At 56.6% G+C, this 16,699-nt stretch overlaps 1 protein-coding gene across 1 annotated transcript in view; it reads right to left on the bottom strand.

Moving 5' to 3' along the window:
- Positions 1-1,319: 1,319 nt before the first annotated feature.
- Positions 1,320-16,699, bottom strand: part of TUBGCP3 (tubulin gamma complex component 3) — a 44,168-nt gene continuing 28,788 nt past the window's right edge. Inside the window, exons 13-22 of the mRNA XM_061581829.1 lie at positions 14,717-14,843; positions 13,362-13,536; positions 11,968-12,103; positions 9,665-9,733; positions 8,179-8,314; positions 6,141-6,229; positions 5,331-5,462; positions 4,327-4,467; positions 3,618-3,737; positions 1,320-3,037 (exon numbers count right to left, since the gene is read on the bottom strand). Of these exons, the coding sequence (XP_061437813.1) occupies positions 2,873-3,037; positions 3,618-3,737; positions 4,327-4,467; positions 5,331-5,462; positions 6,141-6,229; positions 8,179-8,314; positions 9,665-9,733; positions 11,968-12,103; positions 13,362-13,536; positions 14,717-14,843 (1,290 nt within the window). The 3' untranslated portion in view covers positions 1,320-2,872. The remainder of the gene's footprint in view (positions 3,038-3,617; positions 3,738-4,326; positions 4,468-5,330; positions 5,463-6,140; positions 6,230-8,178; positions 8,315-9,664; positions 9,734-11,967; positions 12,104-13,361; positions 13,537-14,716; positions 14,844-16,699) is intronic.

Raw genomic sequence — 16,699 nt, 5'->3', positions numbered from 1 at the left:
TGTACGGTGTGTGTGTACGGTGTGTGTGTGCGGTGTGTGTGTACGGTGTGTGTGTACGGTGTGTGTGTACGGTGTGTGTGTACGGTGTGTGTGTACGGTGTGTGTGTACGGTGTGTGTGTACGGTGTATGTGTACGGTGTATGTGTGCGGTGTGTGTGTGCGGTGTGTGTGTACGGTGTGTGTGTACGGTGTGTGTGTACGGTGTGTGTGTACGGTGTGTGTGTGCGGTGTGTGTGTGCGGTGTGTGTGTGCGGTGTGTGTGTGCGGTTGTGTGTGTGCGGTGTATGTGTACGGTGTATGTGTGCGGTGTGTGTGTACGGTGTATGTGTACGGTGTATGTGTGCGGTGTGTGTGTACGGTGTGTGTGTACGGTGTATGTGTACGGTGTGTGTGTACGGTGTGTGTGTACGGTGTGTGTGTGCGGTGTATGTGTACGGTGTATGTGTACGGTGTATGTGTACGGTGTGTGTGTACGGTGTGTGTGTACGGTGTATGTGTGCGGTGTGTGTGTACGGTGTGTGTGTACGGTGTATGTGTACGGTGTATGTTGTACGGTGTGTGTGTACGGTGTGTGTGTATGGTGTATGTGTGCGGTGTGTGTGTACGGTGTGTGTGTACGGTGTATGTGTACGGTGTGTGTGTACGGTGTGTGTGTACGGTGTATGTGTGTACGGTGTATGTGTACGGTGTATGTGTACGGTGTGTGTGTACGGTGTATGTGTGCGGTGTGTGTGTACGGTGTATGTGTACGGTGTGTGTGTACGGTGTATGTGTGTACGGTGTGTATGTGTACGGTGTATGTGTACGGTGTGTGTGTACGGTGTATGTGTGTACGGTGTGTGTGTACGGTGTATGTGTACGGTGTATGTGTACGGTGTGTGTGTACGGTGTGTATGTGTACGGTGTATGTGTACGGTGTATGTGTGTACGGTGTATGTGTACGGTGTATGTGTGCGGTGTATGTGTACGGTGTATGTGTACGGTGTATGTGTACGGTGTGTGTGTACGGTGTGTATGTGTACGGTGTATGTGTACGGTGTATGTGTGTACGGTGTATGTGTACGGTGTATGTGTACGGTGTATGTGTACGGTGTGTGTGTACGGTGTGTATGTGTACGGTGTATGTGTACGGTGTATGTGTGTACGGTGTATGTGTACGGTGTATGTGTACGGTGTATGTGTACGGTGTATGTGTACGGTGTATGTGTGCGGCGTGTGTCAGCACGCCGCGCCACGAACCCTTCCCTCGCGAGTTCGACCCTCCCCCTCGCTCACGACGACGACCATCACCAACACGCCGGTCTTGCCGGCCCCCCCCCCCCCCCCCCCCGGTGCGTCGTGCCGACCTTAGCGGGGCGCTGCAAGGAGACCCACACGCGGTGCCCGTGCGGTCGACGCGGGTCAGAGGTCGCAAACGGGTTTTGATTCCTTACCCGTACCCGTACCCGGCCGCACCAGGGTCGCAAACGGGTACCCGGTACGGGTAGCCGGGTAGGCCGTGAGTCACTGGTGAGTCACCGTTTGTCACTCATTTCCCAACGTCTTGTCTCTTCTCACAATTCAAGTTCCTAGAATCAACCCACCCGCGTCTGCAAAATGGCTTCATCCCAGAGGTCGCAATCGGGTACCCGATACCCGATACCCGGCCGGGTACGGGTAGCCGGGTATCGGGTAGGGTACGGGTATCGGGTACCCGGTTGCGACCTCTGACGCGTGTCGGTATGCGCGTGCGACAGTCGTCTCTTGCGCCGTGGGTCCACCGGCTCTTGTTTTTTCTTCTTCCAGAAGCGACCCGCTCATTACAAACGATCAATCGGCCGAGTGGCGTGGACATTTCTAGCGACGTTGATTCTAAGCGTGGGGGGAGGGGGAGCAACCGCAGGTTCCCGGAGAAAAATCCACACGGCCACGGTGAGAAGAGAAACGCAAACTCCAAATATACAGCAGCAGGCCTCAGGGTCGGGATCGAACCCAGGACCTCCTGCGCACCAGGCGAGGGAGTTAACATCTCCTAGCCACCGTGATGACGATAAGAGATTCAAACTATAAATAAACAGCAGGCCTCAGAGACGGGATCGAACCCAGGACCTCCTGCGCACCAGGCGAGGGAGTTAACATCTCGCAACTGCGATGATGTTGAGAGAGAGAGACGCAGATTCCAAATATACAGCAGCAGCAGCAGGCGTCGTCAGGGTCGGGATGGAACCCACGACCTCCTGTAGACCAGGCGAGGGAGTCAACATCTCCTAGCCACGCACGGCGCCCCGATCTCTTGACGTAGCGCGCATTGACGGTGGTTCGTGCCCCTTGAAGAGACCGGCAAGGCACCGCGGTTGTTACACGCGACCTGTTGACCTTTCGAGCGCAAATCTCGGGACGTCAGCCGAGGTTGTGTTTTGACAGGGCGACGGGTCGCGCCGGGGCTGGTGCTCTCTCTCTGTGTCTCTCTCTGTGTCTCTCTCCGTGTCTCTCTCCGTGTCTCTCTGTGTCTCTCTCTGTGTCTCTCTGTGTGTCTCTCTGTGTGTCTCTCTGTGTGTGTCTCTCTGTCGCTCTCTGTGTCTCTCTCTGTGTCTCTCTCTGTGTCTCTATCTCTCTCTGTGTCTCTGTCTCTCTCTGTGTCTCTGTCTCTCTCTGTGTCTCTGTCTCTCTCTGTGTCTCTGTCTCTCTCTGTATCTCTCTCTGTGTCTCTGTCTCTCTCTGTGTCTCTGTCTCTCTCTGCGTCTTTGTCTCTCTCTGTCTCTCTCTCTGTCTCTCTCTGTCTCTCTCTGTGTCTCTCTCTGTGTCTCTGTCTCTCTCTCCCTCTCTCTCCCCGTCTCTCTCCCTCTCTCTCTCCCCCTCTCCCCGTCTCCCCCCGTCTCTCTCCCCGTCTCTCTCAGTGCGGTGGCGCCCGGCGCTGGCTGCGTGCGCTGCCCAGGGAGAGGCGCAGGTGAGGGTTGCGCGCCCGGTAGTGCTCGTTGAAGTCGAGGCGGAACGAGAGGAAGCGGAGACTCTCGTCGGCGCTGCGCGTCAACATCACCAGGAACTGCTGCACGATGTCCTGCTCGCAGACACGGGGACACGGGCGGAGACTGTGAGGGCGGGCACAAGCCGGCGTGAGTCGGTTAAACGTTGAGTTTTATAAGGGCACCACGGGGTGACCAGCCCCTCACCACCCAGCCCCACCCCTCCCACCCAGTCCCACACTCCCCACCTAGCCCCACCTAGCCTCTCCCCACCCTCCCCACCCAGCCCCTCCCCATCTTCCCCACCCAGCCCCTCCCCACCCAGCCCCTCCCCACCCTACCCACCCAGCCCCTCCCCATCTTCCCCACCCAGCCCCTCCCCACCCAGCCCCTCCCCACCCTACCCACCCAGCCCCTCCCCACCCAGCCCATCCCCACCCGGCCGGATACGGGTACGGGTAGGCCGTGAGTCACCGTTTGTCACTCATTTCCCAACGTCTTGTCTCTTCTCACAATTCAAGTTCCTAGAATCAACCCAGCCGCGCCTGCAACGTGGCTTCATCCCAGAGGTCGCAATCAGGTACCCGATACCCGTACGGCCGGGTACGGCCGGGTATGGGTACGGGTAAGGAATCAAAACCCGTTTGCAGCAGCAGGAGGAGGAGGAGGCTGCACCTGGTAGGACTGCGTGAGCACACGGAGTTGCGAGCGAGTCTTGGACACAAAATGGGAACGGAACTCGGAGATTCTCAGCTCCTCGTGACGCTCTCGCGCCTCCGTGGTGCCCCACTCGCCCTGCTCACGCACACACACACACGCACGCACACATACATACATACACACACACGCACGCACGCACGCACGCATACATACACACACACGCACGCACACACACATACATACACACACACGCACGCACGCACGCATACATACACACACACGCACGTACACACACATACATACACACACACGCACACGCACAGGCATACATACACACATACATACATGCACACGCACACACGCACGCACACATACATACACACACACGCACGCACGCACGCATACATACATACACACACACGCACACGCACAGGCATACATACACACATACATACATGCACACGCACGCACGCACGCACACATACATACATACACACGCACACGCACAGGCACAGGCATACATACACACATACACACGCACACGCACAGGCACAGGCATACATACATACATACACACGCACACAGGCACGCACATATACACACGCACGCAGGAACGCATGCACACACACACACGCAGGCACGCACGCACACACGCACGCAGGCCCCGACTTTCCGCGGAGGCTATCCCCCACACCGGAGCCTGTGGCCCTGTTGTCTTGGTTACCGAGCGCTGGCGCCCCGCGACCTCCTCCTGGTGCTGCAGGCGCAGCTGCAGCTCCTGCAGGGCGGTGCGCTGCATGCCCTCCTGCGCCGCCTGGAACTGCACAATCTGGTCGAAGATCGCCCTGAGCTGGGCCAGCATCAGCTGCACGCGCCACGCACGCACACACACACACGCACAAAGATAAAGACAAAGATCCCCCGTATAGCCTTAACAGACTGTAGGGGCAAGTGCTGTTAGCGAGCACCTATGAAGGCCGGAACGGCACACGAGGGGGTGGGTGGCCAGCACCACGACCGACCGCCTTTGTCTCCCTAGTGACAATGTTTACACACCGCACCAGGTACTCATTTCAGGCTGAGTCGACCTAGGGGAGGCCCCGGACCGGTTCAGATAATCGTCACTGGTGTTGGCCGTGAGCGGGAATCGAACCCGGGTCGCCGGGTTCATAGCGCAGCGCGCTAACCGCTACACTACCGAGGGTGCCACGTTGGCTAGGAGATGTTGACTACCTTGCCTGGTACACAGGGGGTCGTGGGTTCGATACCGACCCTGACGCATCGGGTACCCGGTTGCGACCTCAGACGGCCGTGGACACGGGCGCATGGAGTCACCCACCCCCACACACACCGCCCCCCCCCCACCACACACCGCCCCCCCCCCCGCCCCCCCCACACACACCGCCCCCCCCACACACACCCCCCCCCACACACCGCCCCCCCCACCACACACCGCCCCCCCCCCCCCACACACCGCCCCCCCCCCCCCCCCCGTGAGTCAGCGTGGTACCCGTGAGTCACTGGTGAGTCACCGTTTGTCACTCATTTTCCCAACGTCTTGTCTCTTCTCACAATTCAAGTTCCTAGAATCAACCCACCCGCGCCTGCAACATGGCTTCATCCCAGAGGTCGCAATCGGGTACCCGATACCCGTTTGCGACCTCTGCCACACACCCCCCCCCCGCCCCCCCCCCCACACACCGCCCCCCCCGTGAGTCAGCGTGGTACCCGTGAGTCTGCGTCGAGGAGACAGCGAGAGACGCAGGAGGAGAGGAACTCCTGGTGGGCCGCGATCACATGGTCCAGGTCAGGTGCCGCTCGTACCTGGGTGAGCAGGCGGTCCCACGAGCACTCCAGCACCTGGCGGGCCGAGAGAGACGGGACACGCACTCGTGACGCGTGTCACACACACACAGACACATGCCACGCGTCACACATGCACACCACGCGACACTCACACACGCACTTGTGACGCGTCACACACACACACGTCACACACCACGCGTCACTCACACACACGTCACACACTGACCCCCCACGCGCTCACTCACCTCGAAGGTGATGTAGTACTGCATCTGTAGCACACACAGTCACACACTGACCCACGCGATCACTCACCGCGAAGGTGATGTAGTACTGCATCTGTAGCACACACTCACACACTCACCCACACTCACCCACACACACACAGTCACACACTGACCCCCCCCCACACACACAGTCACACCAACACTCACCCACACACACAGTCACACACTGACCCCCCCACGCGCTCACTCACCTCGAAGGTGATGTAGTACTGCATCTGTAGCACACAGTCACACACTGACCCCCCCACACACACAGTCACACACTGACCCCCCCACACACACAGTCACACACTGACCCCCCCACACACACAGTCACACACTCGCCCACACACACAGTCACACACTGACCCCCCCACACACACAGTCACACACTGACCCCCCCACACACACAGTCACACACTCGCCCACACACACAGTCACACACTGACCCCCCCACGCGCTCACTCACCTCGAAGGTGATGTAGTACTGCATCTGGTGGATGAAGTGCATCATCTCGGACGCCAGCACGTAGCTCTGCTGCAGGACGCCCGACAGCTCTGGCCAGAGGCACGAGGGGAGACGGTGAGAGGGGAGGGGTGGAGAGGGGGGGGGGAGGGGTGGGGTGGGGTAGAGAGGGGAGGGGAGGGGAGGAGAGGGGTGAGGTGGAGAGGGTAGGGGTGGGGAGGGAGATGGTGAGAGGGGTGGGGAGGAGAGGGTAGGGGAGGGGAGGGAGATGGTGAGAGGGGAGGGGTGAGGTGGAGAGGGTAGGGGAGGGGAGGGAGACGGTGAGAGGGGAGGGGAGGAGAGGGGAGGAGAGGGTAGGGAGATGGTGAGAGGGGAGGGAGATGGTGAGAGGGGAGGGGAGGGAGATGGTGAGAGGGTAGGGGAGGGGAGGGGAGGGGAGGGAGATGGTGAGAGGGGAGGGAGATGGTGAGAGGGTAGGGGAGGGGAGGGGAGGGGAGGGAGATGGTGAGAGGGTAGGGGAGGGGTGGAGAGGGGAGGGGAGGGTAGGGAGATGGTGAGAGGGTAGGGGAGGGGAGGGGAGGGGAGGGGAGGGAGATGGTGAGAGGGGAGGGAGATGGTGAGAGGGTAGGGGAGGGGAGGGGAGGGGAGGGAGATGGTGAGAGGGTAGGGGAGGGGTGGAGAGGGGAGGGGAGGGAGATGGTGAGAGGGGAGGGGTGGGGTGGAGAGGGTAGGGGAGGGGAGGGGAGGGGAGGAGAGGGGTGAGGTGGAGCGGGTAGGGGAGGAAAGGGTAGGGGAGGGGAGGGTAGCGGATGGTAGGGGAGGGGTGAGGTGGGGTGGAGAGGGGTGAGGTGGAGAGGGGAGGGTAGGAGAGGGGTGAGGTGGAGAGGGGAGAGGAGGGGAGGAGAGGGGAGGGGTGGGGTGGATAGGGTAGGGGAGGGTAGAGGAGGGGTGGGGTGGAGAGGGGGGGGAGGAGAGGGGTGAGGTGGGGTGGAGAGGGTAGGGGAGGGGGAGGGTAGAGGAGGGGAGGAGAGGGGAGATAAGTCATATTTTAAAAACTTTATTAAAAACACGCTTTCATGGAATGTACTAGTAATGGCAGAACTCCACGACTCCAGGAAGTGACCCCGTAGCTTGCCACAACGTAAGGGGCCGTGGTGATGTACAGCCAACGTCAGTTGAGCGTGGACAATTATACCCAAGCCGAAACATAACGTGTAAAAAATAATGTTTAAAAATATATATTTCGAATTTTTATGATAGAATATGGTATTGTCATCAGTACGACACAAGTATACCAAGTTTGCAGTCGATACCACATTGGGAAGTGGGTTAAAATTGAGTTACTATTATACAAAAAAATATTTAAAAAAACACGCTTTAATGAAATGTACTGTCCGAGCTGCCCCTCCCCCTGCCCCCTTCCCCCATCGCCCCTCCCCTCCTTCCACATGCCCCGCCCCTGGGCGTGGCTCCGAGGCTTGCCGTGACGTCAGGGACCACGTGGTGATTGGCAGGCAACGTGAGTTGAGAGCGTGGACAATTGGAGCCGTAAAAAAGATTGTTTAAAAATATTTTTTTTTAATTTTCAATGATAGAATATCGTGTTGTCATCAGTATGACGGACCTATACCAAGTTTGCAGTCGATACGACATTGGGAAGACGATAAAAGTTTTTTTACCCTTTTACCTGGCAACAAACCTGACACCTTTTTTACAAGGAGTCATGTTTGCATTGACCACAATACCTGCAGCCATAATGCAAACAACAAACATAACTCTGATAATGTCTGCACTGTCCTTGAAGTTGATTGGTCCACACCCGAGACAGCTTTCCTTAGAGCCTAGTCTCACATGGTGTTGGACCAGATGACGCCAAAAGGCGCACAACTCAAAGACAATGCTCCATCCGTACCTGACCGGGTACGGGTAGCCGGGTATCGGGTAGGGTACGGGTATCGGGTACCCGGTTGCGACCTCTGGTCTCCCCCCCTTCACCCCTCGGCCCGTGCCCCCCCACCCCGCCCCCACCATCGCCGCTCACCAGGCATGCTGCGCAGAAGCTTGCTGTGACACATCTGCGCCTTCCAGATGTCGGTGAGCGAGTACTCCATGCGCTTGGCTCTCCACAGGAAGTTAAACACGCGCAGGTACTGCATCATGCACTCCTGCGTGAACACCTGCGCACGAAACGAGGGACCCCCCCGCCCGCCCGCCAGCCATCACCAACCGGTCAAGCCCCGACACACAGGCTCACGTGACCTTCGGATAGCGCGCTCATGGCGCTAATCAGAGGTCGCAAACGGGTTTTGATTCCTTACTCGTACCCGTATCCGGCCGCACCAGGGTCGCAAACGGGTACCCGTACCCTACCCGTACCCGGCCGGGTATCATGTAGGGTACGGGTATCGGGTACCTGATTGCGACCTCTGGGATGAAGCCATGTTGCAGGCGCGGGTGGGTTGATTCTAGGAACTTGAATTGTGAGAAGAGACAAGACGTTGGGAAATGAGTGACAAACGGTGACTCACCAGTGACTCACGGCCTACCCGTACCCGACCGCACCAGGGTCGCAAACGGGTACCCGTACCCGGCACAGCAGCAATAGCAGCAGCAGCAGCTACACGATCAAACCATTGCAGCAGCTGCAGAAGCAGTTAATGGATCAGCCATAGCAGCAGCAGCAGCTACTCGATCAAACCATTGCAGCAGCTGCAGAAGCAGTTAATGGATCAGCTATAGCAGCAGCAGCAGCTACACGATCAAACCATTGCAGCAGTTGCAGAAGCAGTTAATGGATCAGCCATAGCGGCAGCAGCAGCTACACGATCAAGCCATTGCAGCAGCTGCAGAAGCAGTTAATGGATCAGCCATAGCAGCAGCAGCATCAGCTACACGATCGAGCCATTGCAGCATCTGCAGAAACAGTTAATGGATCAGCTATAGCAGCAGCAGCAGCTACACAATCAAGTCATTGCAGCAGCTGGAGAAGCAGTGAATGGATCAGCCATAGCAGCAGCAGCAGCTACACAATCAAGTCATTGCAGCAGCTGGAGAAGCAGTGAATGGATCAGCCATAGTAGCAGCAGCAGCAGCTACACGATCAAGCCATTGCAGCAGTTTCAGAAGCAGTTAATGGATCAGCTATAGCAGCAGCAGCATCAGCTACACGATCAAGCCATTGCAGCATCTGCAGAAACAGTTAATGGATCAGCCATAGCAGCAGCAGCAGCAGCTACACGATCAAGCCATTGCAGCAGCTGCAGAAGCAGTTAATGGATCAGCTATAACAGCAGCAGCAGCTTGTCAGACACAGCAGCAGCACCTACTGTCAGCAGCAACAGCAGCACCTTTGCCAGATAGAGCAGTCCCAGCGAGAGTTATAGGATCAGCCCTAACGACAGTGGCAGCAGTGAGAGGATCGATTCGTCATACACACAGCAGCCTGTCCACGCAGCTCTGCCGGATTTGTCAGCTGAGTCACGCTGGGGGGGGGGGGAGATGGACCAGGCTGTGCGTTCGAGCGTTACCGTGGCGATGGGGCCGTCCACGTGATAATCGAGGCTGAACACGTCCCAGCCCGTGTCTCCCGGAGACACCTGGGGACACACGGGGAGACACACGGGGACACACGGGGAGACACGGGGAGACACGGAGACACACGGAGAGACACGGGGAGACACACGGGGAGACACACGGGGAGAGACACATGAAGACACACGGGGAGACACGGGGAGACACGGGGAGACACGGGGAGACACGGGGAGACACGGAGACACACGGGGAGAGATACGGGGAGACACGGAGACACACGGGGAGACACGGGGGGACACACGGGGAGACATGGGGGGACACACGGGGACACACGGAGAGACACGGGGAGACACACGGGGAGAGACACACGGAGACACACGGGGAGACACGGGGAGACACGGGGAGACACGGGGAGACACGGGGAGACACGGGGGGCACACGGGGAGACACACGGGGAGACACGGAGACACACGAAGAGACACGGGGAGACACGGTGAGACACGGTGAGACACGGGGAGACACGGGGAGACACGGTGAGAGACGGTGAGACACGGGGAGACACGGGGAGACACGGGGAGACACGGGGAGACACGAGGGGCACACGGGGAGACACACGGGGAGACACGGAGACACACGAAGAGACACGGGGAGACACGGGGAGACACGGTGAGAGACGGTGAGACACGGGGAGACACGGGGAGACACGGGGAGACACGGGGAGAGACGGTGAGACACGGGGAGACACGGGGAGACACGGGGAGACACGGGGAGACACGAGGGGCACACGGGGAGACACACGGGGAGACACGGGGAAACACACGGGGACACACGGGGAGACATGGGGGGACACACGGAGAGACACGGGGAGACACACGGGGAGAGACACACGGAGACACACGGGGAGACACGGGGAGACGGTGAGACACGGTGAGACACGGGGAGACACGGGGAGACACGGGGAGACACGGTGAGAGACGGTGAGACACGGGGAGACACGGGGAGACACGGGGAGCACGGGGGACACGGGGAGACACACGGGGAGACACGGAGACACACGAAGAGACACGGGGAAACACGGTGAGACACGGTGAGACACGGTGAGACACGGGGAGACACGGGGAGACACGGTGAGAGACGGTGAGACACGGGGAGACACGGGGAGACACGAGGGGCACACGGGGAGACACACGGGGAGACACGGAGACACACGAAAAGACACGGGGAGACACGGGGAGACACGGGGAGACACGGGGAGACACGGGGAGACACGGTGAGACACGGGGAGACACGGGGAGACACGGGGAGACACGGGGAGACACGGGGAGACACGGTGAGAGACGATGAGACACGGGGAGACACGGGGAGCACGGGGGGCACGGGGAGACACGGTGAGACACGGGGGGACACGGGGAGACACGGAGAGACACGGTGAGACACGGTGAGACACGGGGAGACACACGGGGAGACACACGGGGAGACACACGGAGACACACGGTGGGGGACACGGGGAGACACGGAGAGACACGATACACGGGGAGACACACGAAGAGACACACGGGGTGAGATCTGTGAAGAATCGCAGGATGGCAAACGGACCGCGTGTCTACCCATCCCACGTACGTCTGCGTGTCCCCCCCCACCACATGCGTCGTGTCCCCCCCCACCACGTGCGTCGTGTCCCCCCCCACCACGTGCGTCGTGTCCCCCCCCACATGCTCGGTCCCCCCCACCACATGCGTCGTGTCCCCCCCCACCACGTGCGTCGTGTCCCCCCCCACCACGTGCGTCGTGTCCCCCCCCACCACGTGCGTCGTGTCCCCCCCCACCACGTGCGTCGTGTCCCCCCCCACCACGTGTGTCGTGTCCCCCCCCACCACGTGTGTCGTGTCCCCCCCCACCACGTGTGTCGTGTCCCCCCCACCACGTGCGTCGTGTCCCCCCCCACCACGTGCGTCGTGTCCCCCCCCACCACATGCGTCGTGTCCCCCCCCACCACGTGCGTCGTGTCCCCCCCCACCACGTGCGTCGTGTCCCCCCCCACCACGTGCGTCGTGTCCCCCCCCACCACGTGCGTCGTGTCCCCCCCCACCACGTGTGTCGTGTCCCCCCCCACCACGTGCGTCGTGTCCCCCCCCACCACGTGCGTCGTGTCCCCCCCCACCACGTGCGTCGTGTCCCCCCCCACCACATGCGTCGTGTCCCCCCCCACCACGTGCGTCGTGTCCCCCCCACCACGTGCGTCGTGTCCCCCCCCGCCACGTGCGTCGTGTCCCCCCCCACCACGTGTGTCGTGTCCCACCTCGAGGAGGCGCACGTCGAGGCGGTGGAGGATGTCGGGGCTGTCGAACTGGGCGTTGGTGGCGCGCACCGACGTGTCCAGGATGCCCGTCAGGTTGTGCTGGTACAGCGTGTTGGCTGGGCGCGCCAACTCGGGTCTGCGGGGGTGGGGGGTGGGGGGTTAGGGGGGGGGAGGGGGGGGGGGAGGAGGTGGGGGGTGAGGGGGGGGGGGAGATCATGAGGAGTAGAGGAAGAGGAGGGGGGGGAGGTCATGAGGAGGGGGAGGGGGGGAGGGAGAGAGGTCATGAGGGGGGGGAGGGAGATGAAGAGGAGAGGGGGAGGGGGGGAGGTCATGAGGGGGGGGGGAGGGAGGTCATGAGGAGGGGGGAGGGGGGAGGGAGAGAGGTCATGAGAAGGGAGGGAGGTCATGAGGAGGGGGGAAGGGGGGAGGGGGGGGGGGAGATCATGAGGGGGGGGAGTACCGCAAAGGTTCTCATTTGAGGCCGAGTCGACCGCAGGAATTCATAAAATAATAATGAAATAATAATAAAATATAAAACAATTTAATAAAAAAACAAAAACTCACGACGTTTCGATTGCGACACAGGCGGTCGTCATCAGGCGGAGAGAAAAGAAAATAAACGCCGTGAGTTTTTGCTTTTTATAAAAAATTAAATTTATTTTCTACCTTTGTGAATATGTGTCAACATCACCACCAGAGAGGCAACGGCGGTCGGGGTCATGGCTTCTTTCCAGAGGTCGCAAACGGGTTTTGATTCCGTACCCTCACCAGTACCCGTTTGCGACCCTGGTGCGGCCGGGTACGGGTACGGGTAGGCCGTGAGTCACTGGTGAGTCACCGTTTGTCACTCATTTCCCAACGTTTTGTCTCTTCTCACAATTCAAGTTCCTAGAATCAACCCACCCGCGCTTGCAAAATGGCTTCATCCCAGAGGCCGCAATCAGGTACTGCCAAAACCAAAAATAGCAGCGCTGTTAAACGCTGGGGATGTCAACAATTCGGTAAAATAGACTGGTACCTGTCAAATAAGATGGTAGGGTACGGACCCGTACCCTACCCGATACCCGGCAGGGTACGGGTAGCTGGGTACGGGTAGGGTACGGGTATCGGGTACCCGATTGCGACCTCTGGGATGAAGCCATGTTGTGGGCGCGGGTGGGTTGATTCTAGGAACTTGAATTGTGAGAAGAGACAAGACGTTGGGACATGAGTGACAAACGGTGACTCACCAGTGACTCACGGTCTACCCGTACCCGGCCGCACCAGGGTCGCAAACGGCTACCCGTACCCGATACCCGGCCGGGTACGGGTAGCCGGGTATCGGGTAGGGTACGGGTATCGGGTACCCGATTGCGACCTCTGGCGGCCTCTGTGCGAGCGAGCGAGAGACTCACTTGAGCAGGTCCATCAGGTGACGTATGAAGTCTCCCTGCCCCAGTAGCAGGTAGCGCCTCATGGCCTGCATGTGCTCCATGAGGTGGTAGCGCGAGTTCAACGTGTCCAGCAGGTGACGGCTCGTGCGTGCGTACACCGTGTCGATCTGCAGCTGGGACCACTCCCACTCGATGTCTGCACACAAAGACAAAGACACCCGATGTACAAACGTAGATATACGTAACTTCAGGCGTGATGATGGGTACAAACGGAGCGATCGTTGGAAAGATGTTGTTAACCATGTAAAAACGATTTAACTGTGCATATTTGTACCATCTTATTTGACAGGTACCAGTCTTCTTGGTTCTTTCGGTAAAGTCACGTAGAATTTAAACAATAAAATGCAAAAAATAAAACATAATAAAATACAATTCTCAAACATAATAAAATACAATTGTGAGGATTGTATTTTATTTCGATTTAAAGCTTTCGTGACTGCAGGGATTCATCTCCTTGGTTCTTTCGGTAAAGTCATCACGTAGAATTGAAATAATAAAATAATAAAAATAAAACATAATAAAATAATTCTCACGACGTTTCGGCCACAACGCAAGCAGACCTGTTCTTCACCTGAGGACGGCTGCTTGCGTTGTGGCCGAAACGTCGTGATAATAATTGTATTATGTTTTATTTTTATTTCATTATTTCCATTCTACGTGACTTTACCGAAAGAACCAAGAAGACGAGGTACCAGTCTATTTTACCGAGTTGTTGACATGCCCAGCGTTTAACATCGCTGCTATTTTTGGTTTTAGCAGTCAACCTTGAGGCCACGTGAAGTGTCGAACGCCCGCTGGCAGGAGGTCACGGGGCAGACCCAGCAGGTGCCACCGGTCGACTCACCGAGATGACCGAGATGACTGGCTGATGCACCACCTGTGCCCCCTACTGTGCCAACTTGCTGTGCTTTAGCCACCCGGCGATCCGCTCGTTGTTGTGAGCGTCGCTCCTCCGCCCTCCGTTGTTGTTGGAGGGCGACTGCCTCCAACTGCCCAGTAGCGTCCTTCACGAGCCTCCTCCACTGAGGCTGATCTTGACACCGCTGGTACCAGTCATCGTCAAGTCCAAAAGAACCAAGAAGATGAATCCCTGCAGTCACGAAAGCTTTAAATCGAAATTTAAGTCCACTCAGCTCCACGTCCTCCTGTACCACATCGCTCCATCTCTTCTCTAGCCCGTGCCGCGCCCGTTTAGCCCCCTCGATCCGCTGACAGGAGATCACGGGGACCGACCCATTTGACACTTCACGGCTAAACAAGCGGGGCGCGGGGGGGCGGGTGGTGGTGGTGGATCTTTGTCTTTGTGTGTTCCTCACCTCCGTCGCCAGCCGTGAGCCCGTGCCTTTGATCCTTGAGCTGCGAGCTGGGTCTGGGTCGTGTGCTCAGCGTCCGGTCCTGACACACCTGGTGCAGGAAGTTGATGGACTTCCCGATGGACAGCACCTGCAAAGCACAGAGATCCCACACCACCCAGCCGCGTCGCCTTCAACGGCTGTTTGGGGCAATACTCTTTGGTGCTTTCGGTAAAGTCACGTAGGTGAAACAATAAAATAATATAAATTAAATTAAATCACGACGTTTCCAACAGAACGCAGGTGTCTGATGACGGACGATTGTGTTGCGTTGGAAACGTCGTGATTGATACTAGTATACTACACTACACTATACACTACACTACACACTACACTAGACACTACACACTACAATATACACTACACTATACACTACACTACACACTACACACTAGTGCTGTACTAGTATACTACACTATACACTACACTATACACTACACTATACACTACACACTACACTATACACTACACACTACACTATACACTACACACTACACTACACACTATACACTAGACACTATACACTACACTAGACACTATACACTACACTATACACTACACTATACACTACACTAGACACTACACTATACACTACACTACACACTACACTAGACACTATACACTACACTAGACACTACACTATACACTAGACACTATGCGAGACACTACGCTAGACACTACACTATACACTATTATACACTACACTATAGACTACACTATACACTACTATATAAACTACACACTAGTTGTGTACTAGAATACTACACTATACACTACACTATACACTACACACTAGTGCTGTACTAGTATACTACACTATACACTACACTACTATACACTACACTACAGTAGAGTCAGCTGATACTACAGCCCCTATAGTAGATACTACAGTAGAGTCAGTTGATAGTGCTGACCCTATAGTACAGGGGTCCTCAAACTTTTTAAACAGGGGGCCAGTTCACTGTCCCTCAGACCGTTGGAGGGCCGGACTACAGTTAAAAAAAACTATGAACAAATTTCTATGCACACTGCATATATCTTATTTTGAAGTGAAGAAACAAAACGGGAACAAATACAATATTTAAAATGTAGAACAAGTAAATTTAAATCAACAAACTTGCCAGTATTTCAATGGGAACTATGGGCCTGCTTTTGGCTAATGAGATGGTCAATGTCCGGTTCCATATTTGTCACTGCAAGTCGTAACAAGTGATGCAAGTGTGCATCCGTTAGTCTAGATCTGGTTGGAGATTTCCAATGTTTCATTCTGGAAAAAGTCTGTTCACAGACATAAGTGCTGCCAAAGATGGTTGCCATTTTGAGTGCATGGTTCCTGAGATGAGGATATGTCTCAGAGGGGAGAGATGCATAGAAATTATGAAGGCTGCTTGACTTGATGTATTTTTCAGTTTTAATATTTTATCTTTTCTCACATCTCCGACAAAACAAGCATATTTATCTTTATGTTGAGTTTCATAGTGTCGACGTAAATTGTATTCTTTGAACACAGACATTATATTCTGGCATATCAGACACACAGGCTCTTTCCTTGTACTGCATGAAAAAGTAATCATAAGTCCACTGTTCTTTGAATATCCTACACTCCGAGTCAATTTTTCTCTTTCAATATATATACAGCGCTACAAAAACAATATACCAGCAATAACTTTGCCCACACAGAGACATACAGACTGCACTGCCCATCAATGCAGTCTGATTGGGGGAACTCCGCTTTTACCCCAGGCTCACACTGGTGTGGGTGCCATTAAAAAGTTAATGACACCTGCAGTTTTGTTCACAGATCGCAGTGCGATCTGCGAACTCGCGTAGGAATCTGATCGCATGGGGAGAAGACCCATGCGATCCGATTCCACTGCAGGAAAAAAGAAGGCACATGTGCCTTTTTTCTTCCGAATCTAATGCAAGTTCAGCCATACAAGCATATGG

This window comes from Lethenteron reissneri, unplaced genomic scaffold (assembly GCF_015708825.2).
Source record: "Lethenteron reissneri isolate LAM-NWPU_2019-01 unplaced genomic scaffold, ASM1570882v1 scaffold_1638, whole genome shotgun sequence".
NCBI classification, from domain to species: Eukaryota; Metazoa; Chordata; class Hyperoartia; order Petromyzontiformes; family Petromyzontidae; genus Lethenteron; species Lethenteron reissneri.
The sequence above is the reverse complement of the archived record's forward strand: the minus strand, read 5'-3'. Positions and strand labels throughout refer to the sequence as shown.